Source organism: Carassius carassius, chromosome 46, assembly GCF_963082965.1.
Source record: "Carassius carassius chromosome 46, fCarCar2.1, whole genome shotgun sequence".
NCBI lineage: Eukaryota > Metazoa > Chordata > Actinopteri > Cypriniformes > Cyprinidae > Carassius > Carassius carassius.
This window is the reverse complement of record NC_081800.1, coordinates 16001415-16025882: the sequence shown is the minus strand read 5'-3', so window position 1 is coordinate 16025882 and position 24468 is coordinate 16001415. Positions and strand designations below refer to the sequence as shown.

The 24468-nt window shown below is 38.0% G+C and overlaps 1 protein-coding gene across 1 annotated transcript; it reads right to left on the bottom strand.

Annotated features, from left to right (window-relative positions):
• Positions 1 to 734: 734 nt before the first annotated feature.
• LOC132129189 (receptor tyrosine-protein kinase erbB-3-like) lies at positions 735 to 23868 on the bottom strand. The gene is made up of 28 exons (XM_059540689.1): positions 23358 to 23868; positions 17052 to 17203; positions 16785 to 16965; positions 13839 to 13964; positions 13450 to 13512; positions 13153 to 13271; positions 12880 to 13021; positions 11725 to 11838; positions 11467 to 11584; positions 11142 to 11215; positions 10892 to 10982; positions 9127 to 9323; positions 8862 to 8994; positions 8692 to 8785; positions 6351 to 6508; positions 6167 to 6220; positions 5928 to 6069; positions 5085 to 5204; positions 4884 to 4982; positions 4618 to 4803; positions 4370 to 4525; positions 3754 to 3829; positions 3533 to 3679; positions 3095 to 3192; positions 2828 to 3007; positions 2360 to 2425; positions 1859 to 2096; positions 735 to 1769 (listed from the first exon to the last, which is right to left on the bottom strand). The coding sequence occupies exons 1-28, from the start codon at positions 23434 to 23436 to the stop codon at positions 994 to 996; spliced, it is 4179 nt and encodes a 1392-aa protein (XP_059396672.1). The 5' UTR covers positions 23437 to 23868; the 3' UTR covers positions 735 to 993.
• Between the last annotated feature and the right edge of the window lie 600 nt (positions 23869 to 24468).

The following is a 24468-nucleotide window of genomic DNA, read 5'->3' as shown; positions in this document are numbered from 1 at the left end:
AACCTGTCTCACAGACTTAATCTGTCCAATGTTTATATTTCTGACCTGTAAATCATTCATTTGTTTCTAGTTTGCACACATTTGTGCCTTTAATGTCTGATTGTTGGGTGGTGGTGTTGGCGCAGTGGATAAGACACATGTCATTGGCGTGAGAGATCCGGGTTCGAATCCACTGTGAGACACCAATGTGTCCCTGAGCAAGACACTTAACCCCTAGTTGCTCCAGAGGCGTGAGACCTCTGACATATATAGCAATTGTAAGTCGCTTTGGATAAAAGCGTCAGCTAAATGATTAAATAAATGTAAATTACAACCTTCATTAACATTCTAGTAGTATCAGTACATTTTATTCTCAAAATGTCATTTACACCACCAAATGTTTTCAAACACATATTATTATTTGCCTTACACACACACATACATACACACACACACACACATAATATATATATATATATATATATATATGTGTGTAATTATATCTATCTATCTATATATACACACACACATATAATTAATTATATCTAATTATATGTAAGTGTAATTTTCAAATTTTTGATCAAAATATTTTTTTAATTTAATGTCCTACTCTAGTTTGACAAAATGCTGGTGGCAGCTAAATATTTTCGCATAATAATAACAATTATGTATGGGAGACAATAAACTTGAAAGATTACTTTTACTGATAGAGAAAAATCAGGTAAACTTTTTTTTTGGGGGGGGGGGGGTAATCATCTTAAAAATCTAACCTAAATCTATACAAAACCACAGGTGTTGAACAAACAAGTGGAGGTAGGCCAATCTTCAACAAGACAAGTGATTTTATACTATAATAAAATATAATTTTTGGTGACATATTAGCATAAATGTATATGTTCATATACTAAACACATGTTAGATATAAGTCCTTAGAAACTTGCTGAGTTTGTCAGTCCATTCTGTTTGCACCACTGATCCATCAGATTGTTTATGATAGTCAGATGAAGTCAATAATCATGTGCAAACGGCATCCTGCTTGTGGAACAGTCTGCTGTGCCAGTAGTCTGGGTTGTCAAATGAATTGTTTTGCACCTCCACTCCAGCACACACTTTTATGTAGGATCTGAGACCTGTCTTTTGTGGCTCCTCTCCCACAACGGGGCTTCCATTTACCGGAAAGTTCTGATAATCAGCCTGATCTCTGTCCTCAGAGTCAGTTATCCCAGATGCCTCCATGTCCACATATTCACTGCGCCGTGGAGTAAGATCAGAATCCTCATTCTCTTTAGGCCTATGTCTTGCGCTTACATTTTGGTAAATCGCTTCTCGGCCGTCACTCTCCACCTCATCTGGACTGCTCACGGGACTGTTTCGCTGATGTATGTCTTTGCGTATGTCCATGTATTCATACTCAACCATCACGTCTTGTGGTGGCTCTTCCTCTGCAGGAATGCTCTCTGACTGGGTCTCATCAGTACATATTACTGTTCCTTCACAAGCAGCAGCCGCAGCAGCAGACTCCACGCTGTCTACTTCAGACGGACTAGTGCCCTTATCTGACTGTTCGGTTTGTGTTGAGGCAGTGTCTCTCTTCTGTGGTAAAATGCTGCATGTGTGAGGAGAAGCAGGGGTGGATGGGCTGCTCAGTGCAGTGCTGTCTGTGGGTGAAGTAGAAAGCTGAGGGGGCCGTTTGTTCATTAGCTCATACTCTTGTACTTCTGTTTTCGGTGGCGGGAGAGCACTTTTGGAGTTTCTGGATGTTCTTCCATAAGGAACAGTGCTTCTGGAAGCTAAATGAGAAGATTTGTCTGATAAAAATGGCATGCAGCTGAGTCTCAATAATGTCTTAACATAAACTGCGAGTGCAATATTGGTTTACCTTTCTCTGTGGGCAACACATATCCATAATGGTCCTCGTCTACACCTTCCAGACCTGAGGAAAACGGATCTGAGGCCACAGACAAGCTGTTGGACATGTAGGCGCTTTCCTTACGACTGCGACCTCTGTACAGACTACCTGTTTGAGAACTAAGTTCAATGTCCACCATGGTCCCCCTGCCCTCTGAGCACTCTGACTCTGTCCTCACTGAACCCATCTTCCTGCTCTGGGCTCTCATCTGTGTGGGAACAATACAAACAGATTACTTCACATTCTGTCTTATAATGTGACCTAATGATGTGGATTTCAAACAAGGGTCCATACAAAAAATAAAAAATAAAAAAAAATATATGGGGGTCCCTAGCACCAGAAAGTTTGAAAACCCCTGATTTAATGTATGTTCATACTGTGATATAATAAAAAGTTAATTTGATCTGAAAGCCTGAAGTTATATATAGCTGTAGTCAAGTCAACATGATAAGATGATACGAAAGACCTGACCTGTCTAGGGTCGTCCCCTGGGGTCATGGGGAGATAGCCTATCAGTGTTGTGTGTTCTGTGGTGCCCTGAAAAGAGAGAGAAAAATAACTTCAATTAAATGCTGTTCTTTTGAACTTGCTAGTCACCAAAGAATTCTGAAAAAAAAAAAAAAATCAGCATGTAAGAACAATTTCTGAAGGATCATGTGAGATGGACACCTGGAATAATTCCGTTTTGTATCACAGGAATAAATTACATTTTAAAATATATTAAAATAGAAAAGATATTTTAAATTGTAATAATATTTCACGATATTACTGTTTTACTGTGTTTTTTTATGGCATCAAATCAATTCAGACTTGGTGAGCATAAGAGACTTCATTTTAAAAACATTACAAAAAAAGAAATCTCTCTGAACCTAAAGTTAGTGTAAACGGTAGCGTAAACATGGAAGAAATGTTTGTTGAAGTGTATTGCAGACAGCTCACCCTGTAGGAGGTCATGCGGAGGCGTGAATGACTTCTAGTTGGTGACAGCTGGAGGGGAGGAGTAGCAAACCCATTCTGCAATACCTCATCATCATCATCGTCCTCCAAGTTTACCTCTAAATGAGAGCCTTTAACATATCGTTGGTGGCTTTCATCTGCACCAGAGCAATTCTGAGGAGGCTACATTATGACACAGAAATCAACGTTAAAAGCAATCACAAACCTGCTTTCTAGTGAACATTTTCAAATAAAATCTTTATTGCTTACTTTCACCACAAGGTATCGAGGTGGATCTCTGGCCATTCTCGTAAATTCACTGGCGAGCTCTTTAAATGTAGGCCTTACATTCTCATCAATCATCCAGCCTGAGGATAGAGGGGTTAAAAATAAGGACGCACGATATCAGGGTCAGGTCTAGAACACTTGGAGGCCCCCCACCCCCAATAAAAAGCACTTGAAACAAATATGATTCCTAACCTTTTAATTTTACATTTTGTATAATTTTACTTATACAACTTAGGATACATTACTATTTCTAAAGTTTTCAAAAAAGGTCTGCTCATCAAGTCTGGATTTATTTAATCAAAAACAAATTGTAAAACATTATTACAATTTAAAAGAACAATTTACATCCCTAGTTATAAATGTGCTTATGAAGATTTATAAAATTAAATGTTTTCCAAATGTGTCAATCATTTGCCTTACACTTGACCATGACCATGTAGACGTCTATGGTGCAGATTTGTGGTTGAGCCAGTCGCTCTCCTTTCTCCAACAGACCTGGCACATCATGAGGATGCATGGATGCATATGGCTCAGCTCCATATGACATCATTTCCCATACAGTCACCCCTAAAACAAATAAGAAGAACTTCAAACAACTAAACAAAATCAAACACCTGATATTCAACAGCACTGAGACTCACCGTAGCTCCACACATCACTCTGATGAGTGTATCTTCTGAAGAGGATACTCTCTAATGCCATCCATTTTATTGGCATCTGAAAAAGAGACCATCTTTAAACATCAGCAACTTCAACAGATGATGCTTTTATTTTATTACACTTATTTCTCATAAAAATAGCAAATGATCACCCCCTTCACTAGCTGGTGTCACACACACACACACACACACACACACACACACACACACACACACACACACACACACACACACTTTATATAAATATTTTATATTAATTACTATACACTATTGTTGAAAGGCTTCTTAATACTTTCTGCAAGAGTGCATTAAATTGACAGAAACGACTTTTACAGTGTTACAAAAATATTTTATTTTCAAATAAATGCTGTTCCTTTGAAAACGGCTTTTTAAAATATATATTAAAATTAAAAAAGGAAAAAAACGATATATATTATAACAATGTTACAGTATTACTATTTTACTGTTTTTAAATACATAAATGCAGCCTTGGTGAGCCTAAGGGACTTCTTTCAAAAACACACACAAAAAATCATACCAACTCCAAACCCAGCAGTAGTGTATATATCTTATTTCAGAAGTTTAATCTGTAAATTACCTTGTGTTCACTGTACACATATTTCTTATCATCTGGATACAGCAGGTCTACCACCCCAAAGTCTGAGATCTGTACTATGTATTCACTCTTGAGCAGCACATTGCGTGCAGCGAGGTTCCTATGGGCTATGCAGTGCTCCTCAAGATAATACATTCCCTAAAGATACATATAGATACAGATGTTGTGTATAAACATTATGCACCAATACGTTTTGTGTTACATACTATTTCTCATCTCAGTCAGCTCACCTTTGCGATCTGCACACACCAGTTGAGCAGACGCTGAGGATCCAGACTGTCTTTGTGTTGGCGAAGGTGTTGCAGCAGGGATCCGTGAGGACTGAGCTGGGTGACCAGCTGCATACTCGTCCCCAGACAGATCCCAAGGTGACGCACTATATACGGGTGATCCAGGCTTCCCATCACAAGCATGTGCTGCAGACAGGTCAAAAATCACTATGAAGGTGTGAACCAACGCATGTATGAGTATACATTATTGCAAGCTAGTGTCTCACATCAGTAATCTCTGTGAAGGTTTGCCGGCCACTGCGGTCTTGGATGGTCTTTATAGCCACAGGGATTTTTACAGAGTCTCCTTCAGGAATCCAAAAGCCCTGAAGATAAAATCACTTCAGCTTAAATCACAGTTCAGAGAACAGGTAACTCAGTTCAAGATTGAACTGTGCAAAGGCAAACAATGTGTGAGTCATTACAACCTTATTCACAGTGCCAAAGACTCCATGGCCCAGAAGTTTGCACTTTCGCAGCTCTTGTGGTTTTAGGATGCGAGCATGCACTTTTGTCCCCTTCTCTCCTGGATCCAGCGGCTCCATGCTCTGTGTGGAGACAGGAGGAAATTTGCATCATATAATATAGATAACCAAGGACGTACAGTGGCCATCATCAGTTTTTGGAAACTATAGCAGTTAAAAATATCTGAATATCACAAATACATATGCTGATTTGCTGTACAAGAAACATTTCTTTTTATGCTCAATGTTGAAAACAGTTTGATAATATTTTTATGAAAACCTTTCCTTTTTCAATTCCTTTTTACTCATTTTAATTTACTATTACTTTACAGTCACTTTTTCAATCAATTTAATATGTTCTTCTTAATAAAAGTAAGGGTATATTTACAATAAATTCAAATTTTCAACACTAATTAATGTATTAACTAATCAGCTCTAACAATGAACAATGCATTTTTATAGCATTTATTAAGCTTTGTTAATGAAAATGTATAAACGTTCATGTTAGTTCACAGGACATTAACTATTGTAACAGATAAAAATTTTGATGAACATTTACTAAGATTAATAAATGCTGTAGAACTATTAATAATCTTTAGTTTGTGTTTACTAATGTGGTTAACTAAAGTTAACAAATGAAACCTTATTGTAAAATGTTACACAAGCATGAATTCATTTGTAAAGGTCTTACCTATTATATAGATTGTAAAGATAAATCACTGTATTTTAAAAATGCATGGAACCATATTTTTACTTTCAAATAGGTTAAGTTAAAAGCACTGTATTTAAGTGGATAAATTGGCTCACCTCACCACTCTCCAGGTACCTTCTTAGTGCTCTTTTGCGGCGGATGGCCAGGCCTCTGTGATACAGCATACCAAGCACAAACAGTCCCAGGAGCACAATGATACCAGCTAACACAGCAACCGCTATACCTGCGATCTGAGAACTATTAGGAAGGTGTTTGGTTAAGGAAAGCATAATTAATATTTATATCTTACAACGTTCGTACTTTCTAATTGTAATCAGAAGAGGGCGCTACTAACCTGTTCACAAGTCTGTCGACCTCTATACAGTTTGTGAGTGCAGGGCCTGTGCATCTGGTGATGGGACAAAATAACCACCAATGAATTTTTGATTTTGTCCACAGCATTCTCAGGTAACCATTAGAATGATCAGTTGGAACTGACATCTGTTTAGACACATTAGTTTAGTTTTAGCGGGACTTACCCTCTTGTGCAGTTGAGGTGACAGGGCTTACAGTGACCTTCTGCATTTGGATATTTAAATATGGTCTGACCCTTTTCCCCATTCACTCCATTAGGACAAGTAGAAACGCAGTGAGGGCCATCCATCAGGTTCGAACATGCTGCACACTGATCAGCACCCTGATGCACAAATAAAGAAAGACGACAAACTTATATAAGTTATTTATTAGTAGAACAAATATTCCGGTCACTAAGCACCTGCGCTAAGACAAACAGTTCCCATGAATTTCTTTTATTAAGTCACTGTTAAAAGTGATGTTGAACCATTCTGAAGCAAAGAGCCAGCAAAGCCTGTCTGGCAGGTTACTGTAATCAAGAGAACATGCAGACATTACATTACACAGAGAGTGAGTGGGTTGGATTTTTTTTTACCGTAAAATAGATTTGTTCACATCATTATCATAACACCCTCTAGAACTCTCATACACAGTAAGAAAGATGTGAGAGGTTGATAAGAAATGTGTCAAATAGGCACTGGTAAAAACAAAATCTGAGCTCTTTTCCTCCAAGCAGGGTAAAATCTAACTAAAAGAGGATGCGCAGACTGTTATTTTATAGACTACAAAAGCTAGGATATGGCTTGCGCATAGGAACAGAAACTTTTATCTGACCTTTCAAGTTTTTAAAAGGGTTGCTTCATGCCTAAAATGGATTTACAGACTGATACATAACTACTATCTATAAAGATGAGAAAGGGAGAAAGCAATGGGGCCCCAAATGACTTGAGAATCACACAAAAAATAATCAGTCAAAATGTAATTAATTAGTTCAATTTAAAAGATGAGAAAAATATTTTCTGAAAAAAAAAAAAAAAAAAAAAAAATATATATATATATATATATATATATATATATATATACATATACAGTCGTGGCCAAAAGTTTTGAGAATTACATAAATATTGGAAATTGGAAAAGTTGCTGCTTAAGTTTTTATAATAGCAATTTGCATATACTCCAGAATGTTATGAAGAGTGATCAGATGAATTGCATAGTCCTTCTTTCTCATGAAAATTAACTTAATCCCAAAAAAACCTTTCCACTGCATTTCATTGCTGTCATTAAAGGACATGCTGAGATCATTTCAGTAATCGTCTTGTTAACTCAGGTGAGAATGTTGAAGAGCACAAGGCTGGAGATCATTATGTCAGGCTGATTGGGTTAGAATGGCAGACTTGACATGTTAAAAGGAGGGTGATGCTTGAAATCAATGTTCTTGCATTGTTAACCATGGTGACCTGCAAAGAAACGCGTGCAGCCATCATTGCGTTGCATAAAAATGGCTTCACAGGCAAGGATATTGTGGCTACTAAGATTGCACCTAAATCAACAATTTATAGGATCATCAAGAACTTCAAGGAAAGAGGTTCAATTCTTGTAAAGAAGGCTTCAGGGCGTCCAAGAAAGTCCAGCAAGCGCCAGGATCGTCTCCTAAAGAGGATTCAGCTGCGGGATCGGAGTGCCACCAGTGCAGAGCTTGCTCAGGAATGGCAGCAGGCAGGTGTGACCGCATCTGCACGCACAGTGAGGCCAAGACTTTTGGAAGATGGCCTGGTGTCAAGAAGGGCAGCTCACTCACAATTCTGCCCAAAAACACAGCAATGAATAAAGAATGGTACCAAAACACCCTCCAACAACAACTTCTTCCAACAATCCAACAACAGTTTGGTGAAGAACAATGCATTTTCCAGCACGATGGAGCACCGTGCCATAAGGCAAAAGTGATAACTAAGTGGCTCGGGGACCAGAATGTTGAAATTTTGGGTCCATGGCCTGGAAACTCCCCAGATCTTAATCCCATTGAGAACTTGTGGTCAATCCTCAAGAGGCGGGTGGACAAACAAAAACCCACTAATTCTGACAAACTCCAAGAAGTGATTATGAAAGAATGGGTTGCTATCAGTCAGGATTTGGCCCAGAAGTTGATTGAAAGCGTGCCCAGTCGAATTGCAGAGGTCCTGAAAAAGAAGGGCCAACACTGCAAATACTGACTCTTTGCATAAATGTCATGTAATTGTCGATAAAAGCCTTTGAAACGTATGAAGTGCTTGTAATTATATTTCAGTACATCACAGAAACAACTGAAACAAAGATCTAAAAGCAGTTTAGCAGCAAACTTTTTGAAAACTAATATTTATGTAATTCTCAAAACTTTTGGCCACAACTGTGTATATATATATTATTTGTTATTGATATTAAAAAATATATTCTTTCAGTTTTATTTTAATTAATGAAAATAACTATGATGATGACAAAATGGGCCCTGTGGACAAAATGAAAGAGCTAAGTGAAAGTGTTGCATACTTTTCCTTGGCATGTTTGTTTCCCATTTTTGGGTAAACACTCAGGGTGACAAGCAAGGCACTCTCCGTTCGGTGCTGCAAACTCCCGTGGCTCTCTGTGGACACACAGAGTCCTTCAGACACTGACCCAACTTTCAATGAACTTTTAGTAAATCTACAAAACACACTGACCCAGAGTAGAGGTTGCAGTGGGATACACAGGTGCCATGCCGACTGTGGTTCCTGCACGACAAACACTGCTCAGGTCCCGGGCCCCAACATCCTGCTGCCGAGCACAGTGGGTCACACACATGGCCCTCTTCCTCTGTTTACATGAACACCGACATGCAAAGCAAAAGATTGTTTGTGTACAAGTTAACGATGGACGACAAAATAATAGCATACATATGTGAGACAAGTAGTATGCATTCTCCTGTTAGGGGGAAACTTAACTTACCACATTTGACCTGGGGTTTGTTGTCTTTGATGTCATTTTCACGGTTACCGGTGACGATCTGGCTCCAGTCGACGGTGTGATGGTAACACAGGTTTTTATTTTGAGTGATGTACACACTGCCATCGCTGATCTCATGCAAGGAACGCAGACCCAGAGACATGAGGGAGGGAATCTTCATCACCAACAAAGAGAAGGGCCTAATGGAGAGGATGAAATGAATGAGAAATTGGAGCAAAAAAGAGAGAATGAATGAAGAAAGGGACAGATCCACAGTGATTTCCCTTAAGAACTTAAATAGAAGCACCCATGCCAGATCATATAAGTAGATGAACCGTCCATGACCCTGAATATTTGCTCAAACATGCCCCACTTATCCTTAACGGAAACTTTTCATAACCCATCAGGAATACTGTCGTCATTACTTGGAACCCACAGCAGGAAAAAGACAATATTTGTGCATGTGATTGAGAGAGAGAGCTGTACAGAAATACAGGTTTTCAGACAGTTAGTTTTGCAGGTTGCAGGGAGTACATACCTCTTGGGGCTGCGGGACAGACATAAGCACATGTGGAGAATGAGGGGAGGAACATATTTTCACAGGGAACACACAAAAAAAAAATGGTGAGACGCACAAATGTTAAACACTGAAGGATTAAAAACACTGGAGAGACAAACACATTAAAGATTAAATGAACATGGGATGTGACTGGGATATGACACAAAATAATGACTGATGAGCTGCACATGCACACACACACACAGGGTCCAAAATTACAGTGATAACTGATGAATGAAAAATATATATACCATTCTATACCATTTTGTCTAAACAAATAGATATACACTAAAATACTAAAAACTAAAATCAATCTTAAGTAAAATCTTGAGTAAATTTTGGCATCAATATTATAATTTACATTATGAAAAATGGATAATTATTTTTTAATTAAGAAATAATTAAGACTGATTTACTTTTTGAGACTAATTTATTTTGGGAAAGTGTTACTTTATGTGAGCATTAAAAGGTTGTAAAATTAGTGTAAACAATTAGATATTCAATATTGTCCGATATACATTCTTGTTTAAAAGTTTGGGATCAGATTTGTTTTATTTTTTTTAAAGAAATTAATACTTTTAGTCATCAAGGATGTATTACATTGATCAAGTGACAGTAAAGACACATAATATTTCTAGATTTACTAGTTTTACAAATTTCAAATAAATTCCATTCTTTTGAACTTTTAATCAAAAATATCTTGAAAAACATACATTTTCCAGAAAAAAATAAATATAAATAATAAATGTTTCTTGAGCACCAAGTCAGCATTTTAGAATGATTTCTGAAGGATCATGTGACACTGAAGACTGGAGTAATGATGGTGAAAATTCAGCTTTGCCATCAGAGTAATGAATTTAAAAAAATTTGTTTTAAATAAAAGCATAATATAAATATATTTCACAGAACTACGGTTTTTACCGTGTGTTTTTTTTTATCAAATATGCAGTCTTGGTGAGCATAAGACATTTCTTTCAAATACATTTAAAAAATCTGAACCCTGAACGTTGAATGCATCTATTTTGAACAATAGAAGTAAAAAAAGAACATCTTTTTTGGAATAACAATACTGCAGTATTTACATTTTCATGGCCAGTAAGAAATATTCATAATAATTCACCCATGTGAATTTGCATGTGTGGCCAAATTTTAATATTGGATGCTGCGAACATATATAAAGCACATACTCCTAGACACTATCAGTCTTACTTGTGTAGAGATCTTCCCTGAATGGTAGTGAGACTGGAGAAAACAGACAGATCACTGAGTTCATCGGGCCAAGACTGAATGTTCAAAATTCCTATGAATCACACACACACACACACACACACACACACACACACACACACACACACACACACACCACAAGTTACAACGTGACGCAGAATGACGTAACAAAAACTACAGCAACAAGAATATCAACAGGGAGCAATCATTAAGCCTAAAATAATTATCATACCAGTAATTTCTCTGACAGTGTTAAACACTTGGAGTTTTTCAGGCTCCAGAGGTGGTATGTTATGATAGACGTCTCTGCAGAATAAGAACAATGTGGATATTAGCATAAACAATTTCAGTAATGGACTCCATGTGGCCGCTCATCAATCAGCTCTGTATATTCATCAGTTAATAATATGTGAAATGCTGTTAAAGAGAGTGAAAAACCTAAGCCAGATACATTTCAGTGACATTACAAGGTCTGGAATTTGGCACTGGCTGTTTATGACACAGTGTTGTTCAAGTCTGAAAGAGCTTATTAAAGAGTGTTTATGTGCGTGTCTTACCCTTTGATACCTATGATCAGAAAATGTAGACTTCCTTGGATCTTGGTACAGTTGATAAAGCTGTCTATGTTACTGGAGTCCACTGTCTGTCTATGACTTGCTCCCGTTCCCTCACATACTACACAAAGAAAGAGAAAACGCTGAGGGACCACATGACACCAAACTAATTGTCTCTTATTCAAGACTCATACACATACACTGACTGGTTTTAGCTTCTGCGGTCTAGAAAATTAAATAATGGTTAGATGGACAATTTACCTTTGGGGCACAGGCCAATGCAAAGTTCACACTGCTTAATGCCATTTTTCTTTTTTTCTTTTTTACCAGGAGGGCAACTGCTCACACATGCACTGCCATCCACAATAAAGTGTCCTGAACAAAAATACAAGGAAAAGGGCATCCATTCTTCAAATCGCACTCTTCATTATGCATCTTAAGAGCTATGAGATTCTCTTTTTTCGTTAATGGCATTACTGCTTTCCGAGCAGTAATGCCATTCACTTTGTCAAAGAAGTAGAAAGACCATCTAGAGAATATAAAAAGGCAACCGGGCTACTCTTTACTACACAGGACTGAAGGATGTTAGCAGACCTGGGAAAGCAGCTGAGTTTTCCTCCTCACATCACAGAGACTACTTTGTGGCCTGAGATTGTGCTGTGATCAGACTCACAAAAGATCGTTCTGATGCTTGAGCTCACCGTACCATGGGAAGAGCGAATGGAGGAGGCCTTTGAGTGGAAAAGAGCAAAGTATGAGGAACTGAGGAACAACAAAGGAAAGGCTGGAAAGCCAAGAGTTGGCCCATGGAGGTTGGGTGATGGGGCTTTGCAGGCCAGTCGCTGTGACTTTCTGAATATGCTTTTAATTGAAAGGTAAAGTCAATTTTCTTTAGTATACTTCTGGTATCTCTTGACCTTGCTCAAGACTAGCAATCATACATTGTGGTTTAAAACCATGTATTATGTTGCGATTCCTAAAAATGGCACCAGCAATCTTTCCTGTGTTTTATTTACTCCAACGCCAACGCAGGTGGTGTTTGGCAAGTGTTAATTCCAGACTCTCCAGTCACAAATTTAATCTAAAAGTACAACACAGTGAGGGGAGTGGTGTAGCACCATTCAAATCTGGCATTTGTTTAAACTTCTGTCACGTTTACCATGTTGTTCATGGCCTTCCATGGATGCGTCAGTGCAGTTCTGATGCACTGTCAATGGGCCATATCATCTAAATCTATTTCTCAATGTTCCCAGAGTTCGTTTACAGTTTATTTACAATCATTAACAAAATTATACATAATTTCTTTAAATTACAATGCTTTATCCACCAAGCCTGAAACTGGTTATTTATTTTCTGGCTCATGCTTTAGTAAATCTCTCCTCTGTGGTAAACTGAGTATAATGGGTCGTAACTTACCGGGACATTTGGGTACGCAGATGGAACCGTACTGATACATGGCTTCAGAGTTGGGCTCCAGCTGAAAGGTCTGTCGGTTATACACCAGAGGCCAAGGGCAGTGAGGGACGCAGGCATCTGAGTGATTGACATGTCGACAGGCCTGTTGGGAGAATATCAGAATCAAAAGCCTTGTTATGATGATTTGTTTTGTTTTCATTGTATTCGTCTCTCACAATAGATGTGGCAGATCTTGAGCAATTAGGGTATAATGGCAATAGTGCTAGTACTCACAAAGCAGTCTGTGTCTCTTGGTCCAATGCAGCCTCCAGCACACTCTGTGTGGCAGCACTCATTAGGGTTGGTCCCGAAACAGTGGCCATGACACTGTGGCGCACACACTGTTTTTGTCACTGAAACACACACAGACAAAGTACCTTAGTATAGTTTTGTATAACAGTAGGACATTTATTAAATAATACAAACTGCAAAGTATCACACAAAATACACTATAATTCACAAATTTGGGATTTTTTAAAAAGAAATTAGACAATTGTGAAAGAAACTGAAAGTTGAATCTCAGTTACTCACATTTCTGGCACTGATCTTTACGTGGACCCCAGCAGAACTCTCCACACGCAGAATCACAGGATCCTATGAAACACAGAGAGGTCATTGATCTAAATAACTGACATTACAGGGATAGTTCTCCCAAAAAATGAACATTTTGTCATCAGTACCAGACCCTCATTTGGTTCTGACCCAGTACTGTCTCATTTTATCTCATTTTGTGCTTTTGTTTCAAAACATTGACATCATTAGCATGTGGGTGTTCCCATTGGTTCTTGAACATACAGTATATTCAAGTGACTATTCTACACAAATACTTTACTTTTTTTACTTTTATGATTCTTTTATGACACTCACCTATCTCACACTCTCAATCAATAACCACCTAATCAAAGTGTGAATGTACAAACCTCTTCTTCCATTGTTCTGGATCTGGATGTGAGCATTACTGTCTCTGACAATGTCCTGCCAGTTGATCCATGGAGAATAACTGAGATTCCTGTTTTGGATAATCTGTACTCCTCCTGCCAAGATCTCTGTGTATACAATGAGGAAAGTCTGATTCATTTAAGGCAGAACATGTGATGTATAGAAAATGGCGGCACATATACACACAGTGGCTCACGCTCTCCAAGTAGCAGCAGTTCATCACTGGTCGCCATGATTGTGCCAAGTAAGACATGTTCCTGGATCAACATCTTGTGATGATCCTGGATCAACATTATTGTCCAAGAATTTAGACTTAACCCAATCCCTATACCTACCCCTAAATCTAACACTATCCATACAGGTCCTTCTAAAAAAATTAGCATATTGTGATAAAGTTCATTATTTTCCATAATGTAATGATAAAAATTAAACTTTCATATATTTTAGATTCATTGCACACCAACTGAAATATTTCAGGTCTTTTATTGTTTTAATACTAATGATTTTGGCATACAGCTCATGAAAACCCAAAATTCCTATCTCAAACAATTAGCATATTTCATCCGACCAATAAAAGAAAAGTGTTTTTAATACAAAAAAAGTCAACCTTCAAATAATTATGTTCAGTTATGCACTCAATACTTGGTCGGGAATCCTTTTGCAGAAATGACTGCTTCAATGCGGCGTGGCATGGAGGCAATCAGCCTGTGGCACTGCTGAGGTGTTATGGAGGCCCAGGATGCTTCGATAGCGGCGTTAAGCTCATCCAGAGTGTTGGGTCTTGCTTCTCTCAACTTTCTCTTCACAATTTCCCACAGATTCTCTATGGGGTTCAGGTCAGGAGAGTTGGCAGGCCAATTGAGCACAGTAATACCATGGTCAGTAAACCATTTACCAGTGGTTTTGGCACTGTGAGCAGGTGCCAGGTCGTGCTGAAAAATGAAATCTTCATCCCCATAAAGCTTTTCAGCAGATGGAAGCATGAAGTGCTCCAAAATCTCCTGATAGCTAGCTGCATTGACCCTGCCCTTGATAAAACACAGTGGACCAACAACAGCAGCTGACATGGCACCCCAAACCATCACTGACTGTGGGTACTTGACACTGGACTTCAGGCATTTTGGCATTTCCTTCTCCCCAGTCTTCCTCCAGACTCTGGCACCTTGATTTCCGAATGACATGCAAAATTTGCTTTCCGAAAAAAGTACTTTGGACCATTGAGCAACAGTCCAGTGCTGCTTCTCTGTAGCCCATTTCCTGCACACGCCTGTGCACGGTGGCTCTGGATGTTTCTACTCCAGACTCAGTCCAGTGCTTCTGCAGGTCCCCCAAGGTCTGGAATCGGTCCTTCTCCACAATCTTCCTCAGGGTCCGGTCACCTCTTCTCGTTGTGCAGCGTTTTTTGCCAAACTTTTTCCTTCCCACAGACTTCCCATTGAGGTGCCTTGATACAGCACTCTGGGAACAGCCTATTCGTTCAGAAATTTCTTTCTGTGTCTTACCCTCTTGCTTGAGGGTGTCAATGATGGCCTTCTGGTCAGCAGTCTTACCCATGATTTCCTTTGTTGTTCCTCAGTTCCTTTTGAGTAATGAACCAGGCTGGGAGTTTTTAAAAGCCTCAGGAATCTTTTGCAGGTGTTTAGAGTTAATTAGTTGATTCAGATGATTAGGTTAATAGCTCGTTTAGAGAACCTTTTCATGATATGCTAATTTTTTGAGATAGGAATTTTGGGTTTTCATGAACTGTATGCCAAAATCATCAGTATTAAAACAATAAAAGACCTGAAATATTTCAGTTGGTGTGCAATGAATCTAAAATATATGAAAGTTTAATTTTTATCATTACATTATGGAAAATAATGAACTTTATCACAATATGCTAATTTTTTGAGAAGGACCTGTAATTTATTCCCAAAATCAGAGTGAAATGATAGCTGATTAACAAGGGTGTAGAAGCACCTAACCCTGATTGTAAGCCTAAAACAGATATTTCCTGAAAAGTTATATCTCAATTCTGATTTGTTGATTGGAATGTTGTTCCAGGATCAACTAGGACATTGATCCAGGAACATGTTGTACATGTGAAATCATGCTCACCTTCGTCACTAGAGGGGGAACAAGCACCTGTTTGTGCTTGTCTAAAGTGTTGCCTATTAACTGTAATACATTGAGTGTGAAGAGTTATTTTAAGTTTCAGTTTACTGTCAAGAGAGAATTAAATAGGGGTTGTTCTAGTTTTTGTAAATGTTTAATAGATAAGTGAGATACTGCTCAGCTAACACAGAAGACATATAGTATGTGTCCCTTCAGTGCACCTTTTCTAATAACTCAAATGAGTCTGAACAAGTTATCTGATAGAGTTTGAATGATGTGACCTACAGAACACACAGAAACACTTCAACTTCAAGCTGTATAGCATTTTTTTTTTTTAAATGTGCCAGATTCCTAAACACTCCTACACATTTCCTCAAGTCACTGATGTCAAGTCACACTGTCACATCCTTTTGTTTTGAGAAGGTAGCTTTACAAGACATAGGTCATAAATGCTCCACAGAAAGAAATGATTTGAGGAAGCATTTATGATCCTTGTGATAAAATCTCTTCCACATTGTAAAAATGAGAAAATACAGCTTCAGTCTTTGTGCTCAAAAAAAAAAAGTTTAATGTGTTACTTCTTGTTTCTTTGTTATTATTTGCGAAACTTACTAGCAATTTTTAAATGAAAATTTTTCAATCCATCAGCTATTTTTTTTTCAGTGCATTTAAATTTGAGTTTTTGTTCTATCACTATTCACAACCAATGAGTAGCAGGGCATTTTGTTTATGTTTCTGCAGTGGCACGTTCCATGCAAGTGTCATTTTTCTGGACTCAATGTGACACCTTTCACTTTCACTCTTTGATTCTTTTGAATCACATTTCATCTCACCTGTGAGGTTGTTGAGGCCCAGATTTTCCAGGCCACTGTGACTATCAAAATTATGGAAGACCGAAAGGGCCCATTCCTTATCATACAGGCTGCTACCACGAATCACTCTGAGCTGGTCCAGCTGCAACCTGCTGAAATGGTTCATAGCAATGAGGATGTAGCCTGTGACCTCTCGGATACTCTAGAAGAGAAGCATAACATAATAATTTTATCTTATGGCCAAATCAACCAATATACTTTATCTGTATAAAAAAAAAAAGATCTTACTCCAAGAAAGGAGAAGTCGAGGTCACTCTCCATGTGTGTGATCTCAAGGTTGCCCATGACGATCTCACATCCAGTGTAGCGCTCCTTCAGGTTGTTGTAGTGTTGTACAGGGGTGCCTGTGGAGCTCAGAGTATTCTTGGTGCCCATGCAAACTGTTGGGGAAAAAAATAATAGATCTAATTATGCTGTTAATGAGTTTACGTGTCATTTGTTAGACCATATAGTTGGGATGTTCCACCAATATACTGTAAGCAGAATGCACAATGCAATAGTAAAGAAGTCTGTGTGCATGTCTTTATGCTATGATTGAATTAATTCAATGTGAGAACGGAATGTTTCAATATAAAAACGCAGTTAGCAACCACCAAATAGCCCACATTTATGCCAATTTGTCAAGTTTCGGCCAGGAATGTTATGATGGCATTTTATTTTCATGTTGCCTTTGTATAATGCCTGTAATAATACAGTGTTTACTTTATGTAAGGCTATAATTCTGATGCTCCACAAGCGCCACCTTTTGCATGGCAAAGAGTGAATTTGCATATTCACTTATTCATATTTTAAGCAGAAAAGTGCTGTAAAAGTTAACTGGCATGTAAACAAGAAAAATTCAAATTAGATATAATTAACTATCAATAAAGTTACAAAGAAATAAAATAATAAATAGATAGGGGTAGAGGGGCTACGTAATGCTGTAGGCCAGGGGCACTAAACCCCTGATTACTCTACATGCATTTTCCATTTACAAAACCAAAAGCTGAATCAAATTATGCTGTCGATAGACATATTAAGTAGTAAATAGCCCAGAATACTTCTTTGTGATAATCCATTTAAGTACATGGGCTGATAATCTTTTGTAAATCACTGATCAGCAGTTAAATTGTCTGTTCGATCATCTGTAAATAGCACAAATATATTAGACTGTTCTTGCAAGATGCAGAAGAAGCACAAATATAGTGTTTTTGAAGTGGCCAGTTCCAAACAAGACGTCCACTCATAGCGCACACAAAGACTCCATGCAGTGGCCACAACACAAGGTCATTAACATAATGAGGGCAAGGTCAGAGGTTGCCAAGAAGCTACAGGTCAGCATGTAGTACAAGACAACTGAAAGTCCCCAAACAGACTTAAAAAGAGAAGACCATAATAGTGGGAAACAGCTTCAGACAGAGATGGAATCCAGGGTTATTGGCTGAGGTGACAGAGAGACATGACAACTGATAGAAAAGTCTCTCTCTCCCTTCACCCCACCCATAAAATACATAAGGGTCTCCGTGACCCTTAAGCTTAACTCTTGAGAGGACTGCAGTGCATCGGCAGAGAGGCATTGCAGAGGATTGTTCATCATGAGCACATGACTTAACTGACAGTCTGTCATACTATATACTTTTTATACTGTGGCATTTGAGGCTACCCAGCATGCACTGCAAGAGATTTTAACAGTTTTAAGATTTTGGTCTTATAAGACAAGACCATAGAATTAGATTTAGAAGGATTATTAAAACTTTTTAGTTATAGTTATCATTATAATTATCGCTTTTGGTGTGAACAGGCATTACCAGTTTTATGTTATAAGAATGTTTTCCTAACAGTCCCATAACTTTAAATGAAGACAACATTATTTTTGAAAATTTTGGAGGTTTAAATCAACCAGTTTTTTTAAGTTTTAATAATAAAAAAATGTAAACAAATATTCTGAAAAACAAGTAAAATTGTTGTTAAAGCATCTGAATTCACAACTTCTGCTGTAAAAGTCTTACGTGAGCTTCATTTACAGTTGAGCAAGTTTTGCTCTAAAAAGACAAAACAATCTAACCTGAGAAAATGGCATCACATCTTTTTTTTATTTAATTTAGATTGATTTTATATCAGTTTCTACAGTGTGTTTTCTCAGAATCTGAGTCAAACCTGTCCATCACAACATAGATAACAGAGACCCAATTTCTTAACTCAGTTCTGACAAAATCTGGCATTTTGCCTTAGTAGAGCAGAATTTTGCAGATCAGCCCTTAGAGGTGGGATGAGCCAGCCACAAATATGTCAATGGGGCATGAGTTTGACTTGGAAAATTCCTTTAAAAACACAAAAAGACTTGAAAAGGACATTGTAAAGCAAACACAGCAAGTTCTGGCTGGTGATCCTGCGTGTGTTCCCACTCAATAAACCCATTCATCATAGCGTTGCTATAAAATATTAATTGTGTGCAAAGAACTCTCAGGAAGAACAAAAAAATCTTTAAATGTTGGGAGCTGGAAACTGCCCGAGAACCAAGGGAACCTAGTGTGCATTGTGGGTGTATTTTGCGAGGGGTTGAATGGTATATTCCCGAGACTGGCAGAATGTAATGCTTAGCTGCATGTCTTGGGCCTAAGGCTGAATCTGGCTATGAGATCTAGAGAGGCATTATTAATGAACAAAGCACAGTGTTGTCACTTAGCTATAAATGTGTGGCTCTGTTAATGTGTAGCTGTTATTGACAGTGGTTCAATGTGTGTGTGTGTGTGTGTGTGTGCGTGCAGGGCTGAGATCATACAACCAGACAATAGGATGAGTGTGAGTGTAGTTCTCTATCAAGAGGAGGGGAAGTCCAGAGAGGGGGACATAAGGACATAAACTAAGGGTGGCCGCTGTCCTCTACACTGCTCCATTCTATACGTTATTGCATCCCAAAATGTGTACAACCACACCACTGAGTGACTTTACAACTACAGCAGTCAAATGAACTCGCCTGCCTGTCTGATAGTCACAGGAATGAGGCTGGAGGGGACGAGTTATAGCAGCATGTGTTCTGGGAATGCATAAAAATGTGCCGCTTACAGGAAGTGCCTGTTACACATCTGCACTATTCTGCATGCAAATTCTGCATGTTTGTCTTAGATAAAAGAGCAAATTCATAATAGGCACACTTTCTGAACATCTTAAATGATGTTATATCAATAAATGTGACCTTTTATTACTAGTTTCTGCAATACAAGTGATATATTGGCTCAAGTGGTTTCATCAGTCAATTTCAATGTCACCTTTATTTATATAGCGCTTTAAACAAAATACATTGCGTCAAAGCAACTGAACAACATTCATTAGGAAAACAGTGTCAATAATGCAAAAATGATAGTTAAAGGCAGTTCATCATTGGATTCAGTGATGTCATCTCTGTTCAGTTAAATAGTGTCTGTGCATTTATTTGCAAGTCAACGATATCGCTGTAGATCCCATTTGTGACCCCAACTAAGCAAGCCAGAGGCGACAGCGGCAAGGAACCGAAACTCCATCGGTGACAGAATGGAGAAAAAAACCTTGGGAGAAACCAGGCTCAGTTGGGGGGGCCAGTTCTCCTCTGACCAGACGAAACCAGTAGTTCAATTCCAGGCTGCAGCAAAGTCAGATTGTGCAGAAGAATCATCTGTTTCCTGTGGTCTTGTCCTGGTGCTCCTCTGAGACAAGGTCTTTACAGTAGGGTGACCACCCGTCCCGCGTAGCGCGTGCGCGCACAGCGTTTGAAGCCCAATTCATGCGTCCCGCAAATTGAGACTGTGTCACGCAAAATCAATGCTTGCTCAAAAAAAGTTGTTGGCTCTATATCCTCGAGCCCCAGGCAGCCAAACGAACATTACTTGACAGTTCAACACGCTACTGCGAGAGCGGGAGCGAGCGAGTTTGAATGAGAGATGAAGTTTACATCTTTATTATTTCTGTTTTAACGTTTTTCCTACATTATTTATATTAAAATATGTTATGTAGGCAATAACTCAGTTTACTATTTGACTAATTTACTGAGGTGGCATCGTTGTTAACTTACAAAAATGATAATTTGGTGGATAATTTACATTTTTCCGTTAATAACAGGTAGTGTATTCCGATGTAAAATTAACAGTCGCCTGTGGACGCTCAACAACCATCTTATCTGAGCTCAAAACGCTGCTTGAGCAAGTGTCAAGATACTAAAAGTAATAAATACATAATTATGAACGTTTATGTGTGTTTATTTTTGTTCTCAGTAGGCCTACGTTATTTTAATAGCAATTAATGATTATGAACATAAAAGCATTACAATATATATATTGTACAGCAGCAGAAATTTTACGAGTAGAGAGCACTTTTTCTTAAAGAGCGGTTTTTAAGACTTTCTACTTCTTTTTTGTCATTACGTTATCCATATTTCATACTGTACATTATAATATTGTAATGCATAAATTATATTAAACATCACAACATGGATAAAATTATTTTTAAGACAAATTAGTAGAGGTTTTTAATATTTACCTGCCACAACATTGAATAGTATACTTATTCTAATGGCCAGAATTTTAATCAGTGCATCCCTATTATCTATCCAATATGATGAAATTAAATCTGAGAAATACCCTTATACAAAAGGCCATACAGACATGCACGTGTAAAGGTGTGAACACCCACATGACTTGTAAATATTTGCTGATATGTCAGGTATTGTCTAGATAGCATATGCATATTCATACACACACACACACTTATGGATATTCATTTACACAAGTAACCTTAAATCAACAGCATCAAAGATAGAGAGCAGAGGCCTCTGTGGAACATACAATAGAATCCAGCAGTGCACAATGATTACTGTTCAAAGAGCATTAACAGCTTAAAACAGGGCAGGGATTGAGCATGTATGACAGATAGAACAAGAAAAAAGAAGAAGAAGAACGGTGAATGGAAGAATCCATTAGGAAAAGCAAAGCTAGATTACTAGACAATGATCAGTAAGTAGAAATGAAAGTAGTACTATAGTGTCAAACTGAAATAAGAGCTGACATGAGACAAAAAAGACAACTTCCAGAACACACATCCACACCTATTCACGTCAGCTTCTGCATGTACAGACTGCTCCGAATCAGAGGCCAATACATTTGGCGGTTAGTGGGAAGTATGAATAGTTTCTGTCATTCCTTTTACTGGGAAATCTGTTAAACAAAGTGATGCATTTCACTTTTCAAAATAAAAAGGCTTCGTCTATATAAATATCTGCAGGATCTTAATATTTGATACTGCACGATCAAGAGAGTTTTTTTAGGTCAGTGCAGATGCCAAGCATTTAAAATCTTCCCAGTCTTCCTCCCACCGGAAGGAAAAGGTGATTACATTATTAACTTAGTCCAGTCCTTCCCATCAAACCTCTTGCACAATTAAAATAGGCTGGACTTTGAAGCCATGGTTGTAAAGGAGTTATTAAAAAGCGGTTTATGATATGGCAGTTTAGTCACACACCTTATTCTGTTCAGCTCAGTGACGTTATGTGATTGGCGGCAAAAATAGGAGATTGGGGTTGACCATCACAGGAATCATAGTTCTTAAAGCTAATGTTCTGTGCAAAGAGTCACTGAGGGGAAAAATAGCCTTTGGTCGGAAGCTGTTTAAATAGAAGCTGGTTTAATTATTTCATGAGAGTCAATATATCAAGTCAACATGACTCACAGCCATGCAACAGTTTATAGTTGAGGGTAATTTAAAAGAACAAGCATTTCCTATTATTATTACTCAGTACACAAAATCCTACTGTAAAGGCACATTATGCTAGACATGTCCACATTATTAATGTTCAAGCTCATCCCATTCATACATGCGTTCTCAAATCATTCATACACTCTTGTTAATTTTCATATACAATAAAGTTCTGATCACTCTTAGAATAAAAGTTTATGGAAAACTTACTTTGCACAAAGGTACTTTAAAATGGAAAAGGTTCTTTATTATTAAAAATGTAGGGAAAAAATGTTTACTGAAAGGTGATTTGGGGAACCCAAAATGGTTAAACTAAACACCTTTTAGGATAATTGATTTTGAAAAAAACATAGTGTCATGGTCAAAGGTGATGTCTAGAAAGTCCAAGTGAGTTGGACTTAGAGTTAAACCCACTTGGACATTAGAATGTGAGTTAGGGTTAAACTTCATGCAAAACATATAGGCCTATATGGCACTTTTATTATTTGAGTATTAATGTCTACACAGTGCTTTTAAAAATGCATTTGCCACACCACATGGCTATTTAAATGAGCAGCAAAAAGGTGATTTAAAACGTGTGACCAATCATACCTGCTTTCCTTTTGCAGATAAATAGTGTAAACACAAAAAAGTCCATGTTATTGGTCAACTACCGAGGTAGAGATTACATACTAGTTTATAGATGGAACAACTCATTCAATTTAAACAGGTGGAAATGAGCTAAACCCAGGGGGTAATAAGGGGTAATATTCTATAGTAATTTGCAAGAGTTTCATATAGGAATTTAACGAGTATACATATAATTAAACCGATATTAAAACACTTGTATACCTTCTTGTGTTTGTGGAGTTACTGGCTGAGGTACACAGAGAAACACGAGCGCGCTGAGCGCGAGCACCTGCTGTCTCATCTCGTCTCGTCTCGTGAGGGAAGGATCGTGTCGAGCTCAGACATACCGCGGAAACCCAGACATCAAACACTCCTCTCTTTAGGAAGATGGACAGCCTGGGGATGATATTCCGGTGGAATATTGGTGAAATCTTTTTTATTTATTTTTTTGCTAATATAAAAATCCACGAAATTCTTCTGTAACTTTTCCTCGGCTGCTCTCCCTGTTCCCTGTCAATCCGCGGTCTATGATCAAAAAGTTCCGCTTTGCAGTAGCACCTTTCCCATTGGGTTTTCCCACTTAGTCAACGGACAATAAACTACTTAGCCAAAACGAGATTAGGAGTGAGAAGGAGAGCTAAAGGTATGACGCAGGCTCACCACTCCCTGAGTGTACTCTTATGATGTTCACATTTGGACTGGCCTGATAGAGCGCTGCTATTTACCAATCACTGCATGAACACTTCTCCACCCTTCAGAAACTAGAGCAGCAGCTGTGACTCACAAACACATGCTTTGTGAAGTGATGAGCTGCGGTTAGAGGACCTTTCTGACTACTTGCAATCTTGAGAGAGAGAGAGAAAAAAAAAACTTTAGGCTTTGTCAAAATCATACATTTTGCAGGCAGTTAAAATGGACTATTTATGAATTGAATTTAAATACTGACCGGTTTTGATAATGACTATCTTAGAAAATATTACAACGAGGCTGTAAATAAATAGCCTAGCCTACTGATCGACTAATAAAAAAATTGCACCCCCCCCCCCCCCCTATAGACTAGGTTTACCCAGGAATTGAAATTACAAAAAGCATCCCCCAGTGAAACCACGCCCCCCGAACTTTAGATTAATAATATAGTGTATTATGTAAAATTTATCGTGTGAATTAAATGTTAAAATTCTCTACTTATGATAATTTACGAGCTAAATAAAGGCGATTGGCCAATCATAACTCGGTATTGTAACAAACTGCAATAAGTAGAAGCACGTTTCCAAAAATTTCGTGCAAAAAGGTTCAAGCACAACTTTCGAAGTTCTTTAAAAATAAAAGAAAA